This window comes from Argopecten irradians, chromosome 9, assembly GCF_041381155.1.
Source record: "Argopecten irradians isolate NY chromosome 9, Ai_NY, whole genome shotgun sequence".
Taxonomy (NCBI): domain Eukaryota; kingdom Metazoa; phylum Mollusca; class Bivalvia; order Pectinida; family Pectinidae; genus Argopecten; species Argopecten irradians.
Window position 1 is genome coordinate 27,118,231 of NC_091142.1, and position 15,249 is coordinate 27,133,479.

General features: G+C 35.5%; 1 protein-coding gene across 1 annotated transcript; it reads left to right on the forward strand.

Annotated features, from left to right (window-relative positions):
* The first annotated feature begins 1,958 nt into the window (after window positions 1-1,958).
* LOC138331915 (uncharacterized) lies at window positions 1,959-13,093 on the forward strand. The gene is made up of 2 exons (XM_069279776.1): window positions 1,959-2,033; window positions 10,085-13,093. Exon 2 carries the CDS (start codon window positions 10,112-10,114, stop codon window positions 11,681-11,683), a length of 1,572 nt encoding a protein of 523 aa, XP_069135877.1. The 5' UTR covers window positions 1,959-2,033; window positions 10,085-10,111; the 3' UTR covers window positions 11,684-13,093.
* Window positions 13,094-15,249: the final 2,156 nt, after the last annotated feature.

Here is a 15,249-nt window from a genome sequence, read left to right on the forward strand (position 1 = left end):
GTCTGTCCTTCCATCCATCCGTCCGTCTGTTAACAATTCTTGTTATCGCTATTTCTCTAAAAGTACTTAAGGGATCTTTTTCAAATTTCATTTGTAGGTTCCTCTAGGGCCCTGGTTGTGCATATTGCATTTTGGGACCAATTGGTGAACAAGATGGCCATCTTTGATTTTGATAGTTAAAGGCCCACTACCTTTCAGGAGCAAAAATTAAAGGTTTCTTAAAAACAATAGTAACATTAGAAAATACATATTGATGGCATAAGATGAGGTAACAACACCTATAACATATGCAAGATTTCAAGCGTTATATATGATAATGTAGAGATTCATTTCGCTTTTTTGCCGTCTGGCGCAGTGATAGTCAACTACCGATCGGTATTTAGGACGACAGCTGGAAACATAAGACGACCCGCGTTATGAAAATTAAATTTTTCTTTATTTTAATTTAATACTTTAGAAGATGATGATTGGTGTCATATTAACGATAAGTTAATAACTTTTGCGACTCTACAAAATTATCGATCTCGTTTAACATTCGCATTTTAAGAATTAAAAGCCGTCTCGGAAAGGTAGTGGGCCTTTAAAGTTTGTTACCGCTATTTCTCAGAAAGTACTGAAGGGATCTTTCTCAAATTACATATGTAGGTTCCCCTAGGACCCTAGTTGTGCATATTGCATTTTGCGACCAATCAGTCAACAAGATGGCCGACTGGCGGCCATCTTGGATTTTGATAGTTAAAGTCTGTTACTGCTATTTATCAGAAAGCACTGAAGAGATCTTTCTCAAATTTCATATTTAGATTCCCCTAGGAACCTTGTTGTGCATATAGCATTTTGGGACAGATTGGTCAACAAAATGGCCGGCCGACAGCCATCTTGGATTTTGATAGTTAAAACTTGTTCCCGCTATTCTTCAAGAATAACTGTAGGGATTTCTAAAATTTCATATGTAGGTTCCCCTAGGACCCTGGTTATGCATATTGCATTTTGTGACCGATCGGTCAACAAGATGGCCAACCGGTCGCCATCTTGGATTTTGATAGTTATCTCTATTTGTCAGAAATTACAGAATGGATATCTCTCATATTTCATGCGTAGGTTCCTTTAACTAGCTGCCATCTTGGATTTCACCGCTGTTTCTCAAAAAAGCAATGAAGCGATCTGTCTTAAATGTCATATGTTGTTTGTTTGAAAAAGTAGAAAAGTAGGGAAAATATCTCTCTTTCCATTGTCAGATATAGATCATTCTTTGGCGGGCGCCAAGATCCCTCTGGGATCTGTTGTTACCCTGTGACATTGAAAACATCAAAGTCATTCATCTGATCAAATTTTGTATCCCTTCATTCCAGCATACTGCAGATCAATATAGTACTCAAGACATTCGGTTAATGAGAAGTTGTATGAATGAAAAGTTAACGCATGGCAGATCAGACAACAATGGATGTAACACGATGGCTTCAAAAACTGATTACTGCTGTTCACGGTTCTTATGTTACATCCTCTAGAGACCTTCATCCTTCACAAACTGGTTACTGTTCCACACGGTTGGAATTACTTCCTTGTCACTTGAAAACATCCGTAAATATGGCAACAGATAATCACGACTTTTTAACAGTCGCTATTCAATGTCTACTAAAATCTTCCGTGTTGAGAAATACCCTTAACTACAATAGAATAAAGTTTGTATTACTTATCAACTTTGGAATGGGAACAATTACAGGTGATAAGTCTAAAATCTGGGTCGATATAAAAGGAGGACATTTTGTAATCTTGTATTGTGCTTGTGATTTTACTTTTTTTCCGATAGAATATATACCAATATAACACATCTTGCGTCAATTTCCGCCCAGCGGTTAAGCTAACATTACTCGGCAATGAAAGCATAGCGACCTGTAAAGATAAGAAAAATAACTTCCTTCTCCATTCAGCTGTCGTTACATAAGTAAGTGTTTTGTTTTATACATTGAGTTGAGGATATAACAACACGTTATTGGTAAGATACATTGAGTTGAGGATACGACAACACGTTATTGGTAAGATACATTGACTGGAGGATATAACAACACATTATTGGTTAGATACATTGCACTTTCTTTAGTTCTGTATTATATGGTTCCAAAATGGTATATGTTGTGGTCTTTCATGTTTCCAATGTATGATTTCAATTTTTTAAATGTGAAAATTGAACAAAGTAATAATAAGTTTATCGCAGAACACGCTTGCATCTGTAAGCTTATTTTTTTTTTTTTTTTTTTTTTTTTTTTTTTTTTTTTCGCGGCATGCTTTAGTAAGAAATAACAATAAAAATAATTTTTAGTCCTACTATTAAAGAAACACAACACAAACATTCACATACGCAGGACATTAATTATAACTACTCAACTGTTGATGCTCCACCGCTGACAAAAGGCATTTTTTCACTATCAAAAACAAGAGCAGGCGATTTTGTATTTTTCTTCAGTTACAAAAGTTACTTACTTTACACCATTACTGCCATGGAAAAGTTTGAGCTTCTAATTTTTTCTTCAAGTAAAAAATATGAAAAAAAAATTAATTGCATCCCGCAAAAATTCCTTGGCACTACATCCTATATGGAATGAAGTACTGATTGCGCATGTACCTAAGGCAAAATAAATTATTTTGTATTATGTTTTGTGTTAATTAGACATATATACTGTATACACGATTAACACCAATTATTGTTCATATATAATGAATACATCTTTAACTACATTGTATTAAAGATGCTCCACCGCTGACAAAAGGCATTGTTTCACTATCAAAAACAGGAGCAGACGATCTAGTATTTTTCTTCAGTTACAAAAGTTACTTACTTTACACCATTACCACCATCGAAAAGTTTGAGCTTCTAATTTTACTTCAAGTAAAAAATATAAAAAATAATTAATTGCATCCCGAAAAAATTCCGTGGCACTATATCCTATATGATATGAAGTACTGATTGCGCATGTACCTAAGGCAAACTAAATTATTTCATTTTATTTTTTGTGTTAATTAGATATATATATACACGATTAAACACCAATTATTGTTCAAATGATGAATATCATATATGTTCTGTCGGCGATGGAGCATCTTTAAGTTACCTTACACCTGTTTGTAACAAGTACATGTATAGTGCAAATAGGTACTGTTATGTATGACACTAAATACATGTAGTTATGAGATAAGGGAGATAACTCCTATAGTTTTTTTTATCAATACATCCTATGAAGGTCATATCATTGATTTAGGTTATAGAACTTTCTAGAATTTAATCATGTATAAACAAATATGTTTGTAAACATGTTGATTTTAAGTAGAGATCTAGAATGATCTATTTCCAGAAAGTTATGTGTGTTTACTTGTTTACTGTTTTTAGTTAGATATTTCTAGAAGTAGAAGGTTCTCCAATATTCTTGAATTACGGTTTAGCTATATATACTCCAGCTGTCCAAGGCTAATCAGAACTGTAATGAGACCTGTAATAAGACATATCAAGAATTGTACAGCGCCATATAAGATTCTATTGGGAGAGCTATTGTGACTTTATCTGTGGATTATTACAACACTTTGTGTGGATTTATTCATATTGCCTGGAACTTTACAAATCATCGGTGGACATTCAATTTCCTTGTGGATTTGTGATTATTGTTAATTTGAAACCTGGAAGGATCAAGGATTATACCAGGACATTCGCATACAGATAAGTAACACTTTAAATCATCGTACTACTCTTGTACCACCACCAATTACTTTAGATATTGTAAACCATCTCTGTATAATATTGTATATATAATTAAATTGTGTTTTGAATTTAGCTGCTGGTTTCTCCTTTCTGTTATTCGTTCATGTAACAGAATTGGGGGCTCGTCCGGGATCGATATTCAATTTGTGAAATCTAACTTTGAAAAATTAATTAAGAAATTTTCAAAATTTGTGTACAAACTTTGAGTTTACATTTGAAACCAACAGCTAGATAAATATGACTACTATGCAGGTAGAACAGTTTGTTAAAGCGCCATCCCTGGAAGTTCTTTTGCAAGTTAGTAAGAAGGATTTACTGTTATTGGGTAAACATTTAGGCCTTACTATCAAAATAATTTGAGGAAAGCTGAAATTAGGAATGTAATTATAAGATATTTTGTTGACAATGACAAATTTGACTCTAGTGCATTAGATAGTATAGAGGAAACAGTCAGCTCAGAAATTCAAATTAGACAAATGGAACTTGAACATGAAATGAAACTAAGACAAATGGAAATAGAAAAAGAGTTAAGAGAAAAAGAAATTGAAAGAGAATTAAAAGAAAAAGAGATTGAGAGAGATCAGATGTTAGAGCTAGAGAAGCAGAAAATTCAAGCTGAAACAGAACTTAGAATGAAAGAATTAGAGCTAGCTTCTCAAGACAGTTCAAGTAATCTAACTTTTAGGGGTTTACAAGGAAACAGAGGTTTTGATGTCAGTAGAAACATTAGGTTAGTTCCTCCTTTTCAAGAGAAAGAAGTTGACAAGTATTTTCTGCATTTTGAGAAAATAGCTGATAGTATGAAATGGCCTGAAGATAAGCTTACAATGCTTCTTCAGAGTGTCTTGATTGGTAAAGCTAGAGACATTTATTCTTCTTTATCTGTAGATGAGATTTCAAATTACCAAGTAGTCAAGAAAGCTATTTTGAAAGCTTATGAGTTAGTTCCTGAGGCTTACCGCCAGAAATTTCGAAACTCGAGAAAGAGAGATGAACAAACTCATGTAGAATTTGCCAGAGAAAAAGAACAATTATTTAATAGGTGGTGTGATTCTAAAGAAATTGATGAGGATTTCGGTAAATTGAGGCAATTATTGTTGATAGAGGAGTTTAAACGTTGTGTCCACACAAACATAAAAACTCATTTAGATGAGAGAAAAGTTGAAACCCTTAGTGAAGCAGCTACAATGGCTGATGATTACGCTCTCACCCACAAAGGCTCATTTGTTAAAAACAGTTCTCAAGACAAAAACAGTACCACAGGTACTAGTAAATTTGGTCAGCCTAGGAACCCAACCTTTAGTGGCCCTTCCTACGACAAACCTAAATTAGGTGATAAAACTAAGTCTGCTTCTAAAACAGATGATAGGGTAGGTGTGGGGTCTCCTTCTGGTCCTGTTTGTAATTACTGCAAGAAAGTAGGGCATACTATGTCTGAATGTTATTCTCTCCAGCGTAAGGAGCAAAGGCGTAAACAGTCAGTTCCTTCTGTGTTAGCTATGTCAAAGCCTAGTCAGAAACTTAGTGATATTGTGGAAGATTCTAAAGTGTCTGTTGAGATTAAGAGCTCAGAGTCTGATAGTGTCTTGGAGAAGTACTCTCCCTTCATTTCTGAAGGTTTTGTTTCACTTACTAGTGATATTACCAACTTGAAACCTGTGAAGATTTTGCGAGATACTGGGGCTTCTCATTCTTTGATATTAGATGGCGTAGTGCCTTTGTCTGAGGAGACCTCATGTGGTAGTAGTGTTTTGCTTCAAGGTGTAGAGTTAGGTTTTGTTAATGTGCCTCTCCATTCTGTTTATTTAAAGTCAGACTTGGTTACTGGGCCTGTCACCATTGGTGTTAGACCGGAACTTCCCATAGAGGGCGTGTCGCTCATTTTAGGCAATGACTTGGCTGGAGAGAAAGTTAGGGTAGATCCCTTAGTGTCCAGTATTCCAGATAAAACAGATGATGCTGAGTCTATTCAACAGGAATTTCCTGGTATTTTCCCTTCTTGTGCTGTAACTCGTTCAATGAGTAAGAAGGTTTCTGATGTTGCAGTAGTTGAGGATCATTATAGTCCAGGGTTAGGTGACACTTTCTTGGCTCATGATATAGAGGATGTCGGGAGCAAGTGTGATCTTTTGAGCAATCCTGTAGACTTTGATAGTGATAGAGTTGTTCCTAACAAGGGTACTTCTTTGTCTGACATGATGAGCAAATCATCTTTGTCTAGAGAGGAGCTTATAGTAGAACAGGAAAAAGATCCTGAAATCTCCTTACTGTGTGATCGGGCTTTGAGTGAGGAAGAGGCGGAGAAAGTCCCGGTTTGTTACTTCCGTAGGTCAGGTGTGTTGATGCGCAAGTGGCGCCCCCCTGATGTGTCTCCCGAGGAAGACTGGAAGGTTGTCAATCAAATAGTTGTCCCACCGAGGTATAGGCAAGATATTCTGAGTTTGTCTCATGATGTACCTATGGCAGGGCATTTAGGTGTGACCAAGACTTATAACAGGATCTTAGATCACTTCTTTTGGCCCAAGTTGAAACGGGATGTGGCTGATTTTTGTAGGTCTTGTCATACTTGTCAGGTGGTAGGGAAACCTAATCAGAAAATCCCTGTTGCACCTTTGCACCCCATTCCAGCATTTGAGGAACCATTTAGTAGAGTCATTATAGACTGTGTAGGTCCTCTACCCAAAACTAAGTCTGGGAATGAGTATCTTTTAACTATTATGTGTGCTTCCACACGCTTTCCTGAAGCCATTCCACTCAGGAATATTAAAGCCCCTAACATAGTCAAGGCTTTGGTTAAATTCTTTACATTGGTTGGTCTTCCAAAAGCTGTCCAATCGGACCAAGGTTCGAATTTCATGTCTGGTATTTTTCAACAAGTCATGTACCAGCTCCAGATCAAGCAGTATAAGTCTAGTGCTTATCATCCAGAGTCTCAGGGTGCTTTAGAACGTTTTCATCAGACATTGAAGAATATGATGAGATCTTATTGTTTTGAAAACAAAAGAGATTGGGACGAAGGTATACACATGTTGTTGTTTGGCGTTAGAGAATCTGTACAAGAATCTCTTGGCTTCAGTCCCTTTGAACTTGTGTTTGGACATACTGTACGTGGTCCTTTGAAAATTTTGAAAGACAAAAAATTTTGGACGAAGATTCTAAAGTGAATCTCTTAGAGTATGTGTCTAACTTTAAGCAAAGGTTGACAAGGGCATGTGAACTGGCAAAAGAAAATTTGGCCGTTACTCAAACCAAAATGAAAACATGGTATGATAAAGATGCCCGTGCAAGAAGTTTTGATCCAGGTGACAAAATTTTGGCTCTATTACCAATACCGGGTCAGCCTTTGCAAGCTAGATATTTTGGACCTTATGTTGTTGAGAAAAAGGTCGATGATGTTAACTACATTGTACAAACTCCAGGGAGGCGCAAGAAAACTCAATTATGTCATGTTAATATGCTTAAGAAATATGTAGATAGAGAAGAGAGCAAGACCTCTCAACCTATTGCTACTTTGGCCTCTGTACCATCACAAAGTGAAAGTACAGCTGATATTTGTAAATTAGACTTAGATGGTGGTGTACAAGATGTAGGTTTAGACTGTGGTGTTAAGTTACGGAATTCAGATGTGCTCGCGAACTTGGACAAGAAACTATGTCATCTATCGGAAAAAGAACGCAATGAACTTAAAGATTTGATACTTGAGTATAAACATTTGTTTCCGGATACACCAGGCAAAACAGATGCTATCTATCACGACGTGGATGTAGGCGATGCGCCACCTGTCAAGCAACATCCTTACCGTGTCAATCCTTTGAAAGAAGAACACTTAAAAAAAAGAAATTCAATACATGTTGGACAATGATATTATTGAACCAAGCAAAAGTGAATGGAGCTCTCCATGTGTTCTGGTGCCAAAGCCAGACAAGACATACCGGTTCTGTACTGACTTCAGAAAAGTAAACTCTGTCAGTAAAACAGACTCTTATCCAATTCCAAGGATTGACTCATGTATTGACAAAGTTGGCAAAGCCAAGTACGTAAGCAAGTTTGACCTGTTGAAAGGATATTGGCAGGTGCCATTAACAGAAAGAGCTAAAGAAGTGTCGGCATTTGTAACCTCGCAAGGTTTGTACCAGTACAAAGTTATGCCATTTGGTATGAAGAATGCCCCGGCAACATTTCAACGTCTTCTTAACAGCGTGATATCAGACCTGGAAGGCTGTGATGGATACATTGATGACGTCATCAACTACCACGACACGTGGGAAGACCATCTACGCGGGATTCGTGAATTCTTCGAAAGACTCACTACCATGAAATTGACTGTAAACTTATTGAAATGTGAATTTTGTCATGCAACTGTTGAATTTTTAGGCCATGTTGTAGGACAGGGGCAGGTTAAACCTGTTCAGGCCAAAGTAGAATCAATTATAGATTTTCCAGCTCCTGGAGGCAAGAGAGAGCTGATGAGGTTTCTTGGTATGGCTGGATACTACAGAAAATTTTGTCAAAATTTCTCTGTTATAGCAGCTCCACTTACTGCTTTGTTAAAGAAAAATGTCAAATTTGTCTGGTCAGACGAATGTAAGTCTGCCTTTGAGAAATTGAAAGCCATACTATCAAACTCACCAGTTCTGACTGCTCCAGATTTTAATAAACAGTTTAAACTGTTTGTTGACGCCAGCGATGTAGGTGTTGGTGCTGTTTTGATGCAAGAAGGTACTGAACAAATTGACCATCCAATTTGTTATTTCTCGAAAAAGTTTGACAAACACCAGAGAAATTATTCCACCATTGAGAAAGAATGTTTAGCATTGATTTTGGCCTTAAACCAATTTGATGTGTATCTATGCACTACAGTTGTGCCTGTGTTGGTCTTCACCGACCACAACCCTTTGACATTCATTGGGAAAATGAAAAACAAAAATCAAAGAATTCTCAGGTGGAGTTTGACTTTGCAAGAATACAATCTTGACATCAAACATATCAAAGGGAAAGACAATATTCTAGCTGATGCTTTATCAAGGATTTAAATATTACTTGATATGTCAAGAAAGTTTCCTTTTCAAGAAAACTTTCTTTTCTTTAAGGAGGGGTGTGTTATGTATGACACTAAATACATGTAGTTATGAGATAAGGGAGATAACTCCTATAGTTTTTTTTATCAATACATCCTATGAAGGTCATATCATTGATTTAGGTTATAGAACTTTCTAGAATTTAATCATGTATAAACAAATATGTTTGTAAACATGTTGATTTTAAGTAGAGATCTAGAATGATCTATTTCCAGAAAGTTATGTGTGTTTACTTGTTTACTGTTTTTAGTTAGATATTTCTAGAAGTAGAAGGTTCTCCAATATTCTTGAATTACGGTTTAGCTATATATACTCCAGCTGTCCAAGGCTAATCAGAACTGTAATGAGACCTGTAATAAGACATATCAAGAATTGTACAGCGCCATATAAGATTCTATTGGGAGAGCTATTGTGACTTTATCTGTGGATTATTACAACACTTTGTGTGGATTTATTCATATTGCCTGGAACTTTACAAATCATCGGGGGACATTCAATTTCCTTGTGGATTTGTGATTATTGTTAATTGGAAACCTGGAAGGACCAAGGATTATACCAGGACATTCGCATACAGATAAGTAACACTTTAAATCATCGTACTACTCTTGTACCACCACCAATTACTTTAGACATTGTAAACCATCTCTGTATAATATTGTATATATAATTAAATTGTGTTTTGAATTTAGCTGCTGGTTTCTCCTTTCTGTTATTCGTTCATGTAACAGTACATATACATGCATAAGATAACTTAATATAATGTAGTTAAACATTGAATCACCAAACCTCTGTGTTATACTACGTATGGAAACTTTCACAGTGCATGTATAATGTCCTTTTCACGTGTCATTATATTAAAAGTGGTGACGTCAATGCATTTCAGCAAAATCTAGATAATCCTTTATATTATTCATACAACAAAATGTTTGATTGCATATACCAAAACATCTTTTTGATGCTCATTTATGTCAATAGTAATAATATTTTTAAAGTGGAACATAATTTATTTTTTGTATTATCAACTAAGTTCGTGTTCTCATGCCTAACATGATAAATGAATCCGAAAATAAGACGGGCTAGTCTCGAAAAGAAGCCTCTGGAATGTCCATCCAAGAAGAATTTAAGCCACGTTATTATTGCGATTTTAGTGTATTTCAACTAGATATACAATTTTTATTCGACTAAAGGTTTCTCGATTGCACAAAGAAGCATTGTTACATCGAGTCGACTTTTCCTTTAACTTATTTTTCCTTTGCAGATATTTCATGAGAGATAAAAAATAAAGATGAGAAGGGCGATCGTGACACTCTTTCGAGCATCCCTTGTAATGCCTCTGACAGCCGGAAACTCTCGAATCCGCTCGGGTAGATTCGGGTTCTACGACTGCAGTACTGCGTCTACAATATTATTCTTGTTGCTACTGGCATCAATTGTCGTCTTCACGGGAAGTCTTGCCATTGTAAACGGAGCAATGCAGCGCGTGCAAGTAATAAAAGGAGCACTGATTCTCATTGACTTTACCGGAATTGTAACGTGTGCCCTGATTGGCTATCTTATCTTCAAACATGGCGTAGCATATACCGATCTGTCGAGGTCCATTACCGGAAGTAAATCAAAATATCTTCAAGTTGGCTTTCTGTGGCTGTTTGCGTTGCTGTCTACACTGTTTTTCGCTTTTAAAAGTGGCGTTGAGATAGAATGCTGGAACATGTTTTCCTCGACCCAGACATTCGAGTCCATTCTCCGTATTATCCTTATAGCCGGCCAAACAACTGTCATCCGCTATCTGACTTTGTATAGAGTTGAAAATCACACAATGTTATCTAAACATGCAGTTCGACTTCTGGTTGGCATTAATTTTTGTTTTTGGGTGAATTCCTTTGTTCGAGACAAAACAGCGTTAAACCCAAATAGTCAGATGGGACCCAACAAAAACATCTCCGATTGGATACAGTGTGCTTTAAATTCTTCCTCCGGGGCGCTCTACTACAACTCAAAAAAGTTTATCATCCCTGCCTATGTTGAGTTCATTATGTTGTGTATTACACTATTAAAGGAAATAATGTCTATGACTTCTTCGGAACACGAGCCTAACAAACAGATAAATGACTGCAACAGTAGCGACGACTCATCGACCGATGAAGACACCCCTATACTACCTAGATTAGACCAAGACGTCAATAGATCCACGAAACAAAGCAGATGTGTTCCAGTTGCCATGGTAATCAGCGTGTTACTGTCGGTGCCCAACATTATCTTGCACATAGTACATGATTTGTTTTCGGACGAGAGCCTCGAATTGCATGTGGTTGCATACGAGACTTCGTTAAAGTCAGTAATGATACTCGCAACCATTCTTGCATTTTATTTTACTGAACGAATAATGACGCCACCGACACTTCGAGTCTGGGAGTATAGTACCCGGGATATGCTATTCCTGGCATCCGTTTTGGCTATATTTAGTAACTATTGCTTTGCTGTGATGGCAGCGTGTTTGTCCGACAATGAAACATCAAAGCTTATTCTTGTGGCAGATTGTATAAACCTGATTCAAGTGTATTTCCAAAGCGTTTTTCTGCTTCACGTATCAAGATGTGTCCGAAATGTCAGTTATGAGAAATGCACATGTTTCGTTTGTATCTGTATGTTTCTCGCTGTGAGCAACTTTGGCTGTTGGATTGTAGACAGCTTTATCATCGGTCAAGCTCTAACACGGTTTAAACATATTCAAATGAAGATCCTGCAGCCTACGGTCTGGCACGTTCTGTACGAAATATTTGGACCACTGACGATGTATTACAGGTTCGCCTCACTGTTCGCTTTCCACACACTTTTTATGCGATTTAGTGCAAGGTAGATTAAGAATTCTAAAATGAGGATATGTTTAGGATATATTATATGTACAAAAGTCAAAACTGAGCAAACAAGTGTGCATTTGAAACATAATCATTGTAAGTCTTGCATTCCTCAATTTTATTGAGTGTAACTATTGATGGTGAATTACTTTCTTCTTGACTCGCCAATATATAATTACGGCACGCATGACATAACTTTGATATTGTTTATTTGTTGTCTACAAGCATTTAAGAGTAAGAAAAATGTGAAAGTCCATAAATCTCCTGTCGACTGAAAGATTAAAATACACCAATATCATTATTATTCATAATAAAACCAAAATCTGCAGTTGGAGAAGAGTTTAATTTAAACATAAATCACAACCCGGGTAAGGCAAATACTCAAGTATGAGGCATTATCACGTGACATCTCCGATCACGTGGTGTTTCCGGGTAATATGTCCTCTTCCACCCACTCGGATCTCGGATATAATTTGTATTAGCTATGTAACTTTTGCAATTTATGTAACACAAGTATCTGTTTCATTGCTTGTTTTCAATTGTTGAAATGTATGTACACAATAATTTGTTATTATGCTATTATGCTCCGATACACATACACATACAAATGCATTTGAAGTTAGGAAAACAAGCTTATAGCATATATTAAGTTTGATTTGAGATTCGTATAGCTTTAAACCGTCATCAGAGTAATACAATATAGATTAAAGTAAAAGTTTAATATATAGGGGTCAAAGAAGTAATATCAACAGGATTTTCCAGATGACACGGGATCCAATCAAACGTAAGTCAAATTTTCGAGGCGATCTGCCCCTTTATCAAGACATACAAAACGAACACATTAAGATAAATATGTTTTAAGGATTCGTATCCATTTCCTATTAGCAAAGACAGTATGACTGAGATTAGAGTGAATGGAGCCTCTCATTTCATGTAAACAAATAAGTGGATGTTTCCTGTTTTAACCAAAAATAATTTCCTGGATAATTTACATTTGAATTAAAGGTTCAAGTTTGTTGAAACTTTAAGTGATACATATTTGAGTATGTAAATACTGCGATCTAACCGTTTTTATACAAGACTTAGTTATATTACTGCAAACCACATTATTTTCGTGGGAAACAATTTTTTGCGTATTTTTTAGAGAGTTGGAACGCGAATTAAAATATTTTGCGAATTCACTGTTGTCAGTAAGTGCTCATGATCGCGAATTTATGCGAAAGATTGTACACGCAAAAAAAGTGGTTAGCATTGTTTTTTTACATATATATATGTGTGTGTTTTATGACTACATTGTATAATGGTTTGGTAGCGAGTTTATATCCGACTTCCCGCAGAAAATAAACATGACCAACGAAAACAGCCGACTGCTGGCTCTTAGGAAATAAATATGACCAACGTCAATCAGCCGACTACTGGCTTCTATTGTTATTGAATGTAGAGTATCAGGGCCGTTTTCGATTGTACGGTTTGTCTGATTGGATTTATGAATTAAAGACGGATCTGCCGATTTTATATCGTTTTCAGACGAGCTTTGGCAATGCACTCACAGGCCTGTAGAGAACAACCAACTAAATAATTTTACATAGACAACAGTAAAAGTTTTGTAATGAATTATTAAAACAAAGGAATATTTGTTAGCTATTGCGTTCTATAATTAAAGTCTAGGTTCTCATGTAACATTAGATAGGAAAAAAAGTTTGGGTCCTTCAGCTCAACTCCAACCAGGGTAGCTATATTGAAATCAGGCGCATTTTGCACTAAAACATCCTGAAATTCTAATGTTTTTACCTATTCCTTATCAAAATTGATATTTTGAACCTGAATCTCAATCTGAATTTCCAATTTCATATCATTTTTATCTTGGAATAATTACCTTTCAGAAAACATTTTTACTTTTGAAATTCATTATTAGCCAGCCAATCAGCGGCCAGGTTAAAATTCTATCTTTGGCTCAATCTTGTATTCACAGGGGCCATTTCGAAAGTCATTTTTCCATTTAGTTGGTTCTTCCCTGTATCAAAAGCTGCAGGTCCGTCAGAAATTTTACATGAAAAAATTACTGTAACAAACGGTCGAACAGGTTGTTCCGAATAAACGAAAACGGCCTAGTATTAAGGATGCTAGTTCTCTGGCCCCTGTAATTCAACAAATTCATCTGTATTAAGCTATTCCAATTCCGTTCTTATAGTCAGCTCATGACAATACATTGAAAATGATGCAGACAGATGTATGTCTTTCTCTCTTAAGCGTCCATATGTAAGCCAATCAATGAGATTATTTATAGATGCTATACGATGACGAATGACACATTTTTGCTCTTTAAGGTGACGAATCAGTATTTCCTTCAGTTACAAAAGTTACTTTACACCATTAATATCATTGTGAAGTTTTGGCTTCTTTTTTTACCTCAAGATAAATATATTAAAAATAATTACTTGCGCCCAAAAAAAAACCATGACTCTATATTAGACGAGTTACTGATTGCGCATGCACCAAAAGCAAATCAAGTTATTCATATTATCTTTTGTGTTAATTAGACATGAGTAAAAGCCTAGAATTATTGAAATCATGATTATCATGTTCTGTCGGCGGTGGGACATCTTTAATTTTCCTTGACGTGATTTGATATAATTAGTTCAACTTTCAAAAACTACAAAGATTGTTACAAGACATATTTCCAAAGTTTTTATTATAAAAATATCACAGAAAATAGAATATCACAGATGCGTAGATTTCAATGCACATTGAGAATCTTAAGGCAAGATAAAGATATGTCATAGACCACATCCTGTACAATCATAATTTTTAGCATACAAAATGTAAACTTTTTAAAGACATTGATGTGATGTTTATGTCCTATATATATGTCTAGAATCTGTTATCTATCTCACATATTTACTTATGAAAAATGCAAATTAAAATCGGAAAGTACAAAGTACATTATTATATCTTATAAATAGTTCCTGTTGAAGTAACGCACAACAACCGGAAATTACGTTGCAAGGAAATTGACCTCATATTAAAATATTAATTGATAATATTTTATATCATATATTATATGCATAAAGTCATTATCAAACTAATGATTTAAATTACATTAGGATTAAAACAAATTTTGTTTAGGTTCCTCACTGCTACAACATTCCGTGTCCTCAAAGTAACTAGAAAGTGAAGTCAAAACAGGTTCACCTGAACATTTACCTATCAGATGAAGCATTCCCATCTATAATTTAGCAACGTTCTTGGAACAGTCGCCCAATAGACAATTTAGACTGTAACCAGTTATTTTTGTTGGTCAATTATTTTCAGTTTTTCATTTTAAATGAAATATTTAAAAAAAAAAATCGATTAAGTTATTGTAACATTTAGTGGAAATCTACTTTCTTTTGCGGTATGATAAAACTTCATACGATCAAAGTAAATTCGCTCAAGTTTATTTCTGGAAATCAATATCTACGTTGTCCTCATTGGAATTATTTTGATATAATTGGTTAAACCGAGAAATCAAAGTTAATCTGGCAACTTGGTTTGAAAAAGAAATCGCAAAATTAAGTAGCCGCAAAAG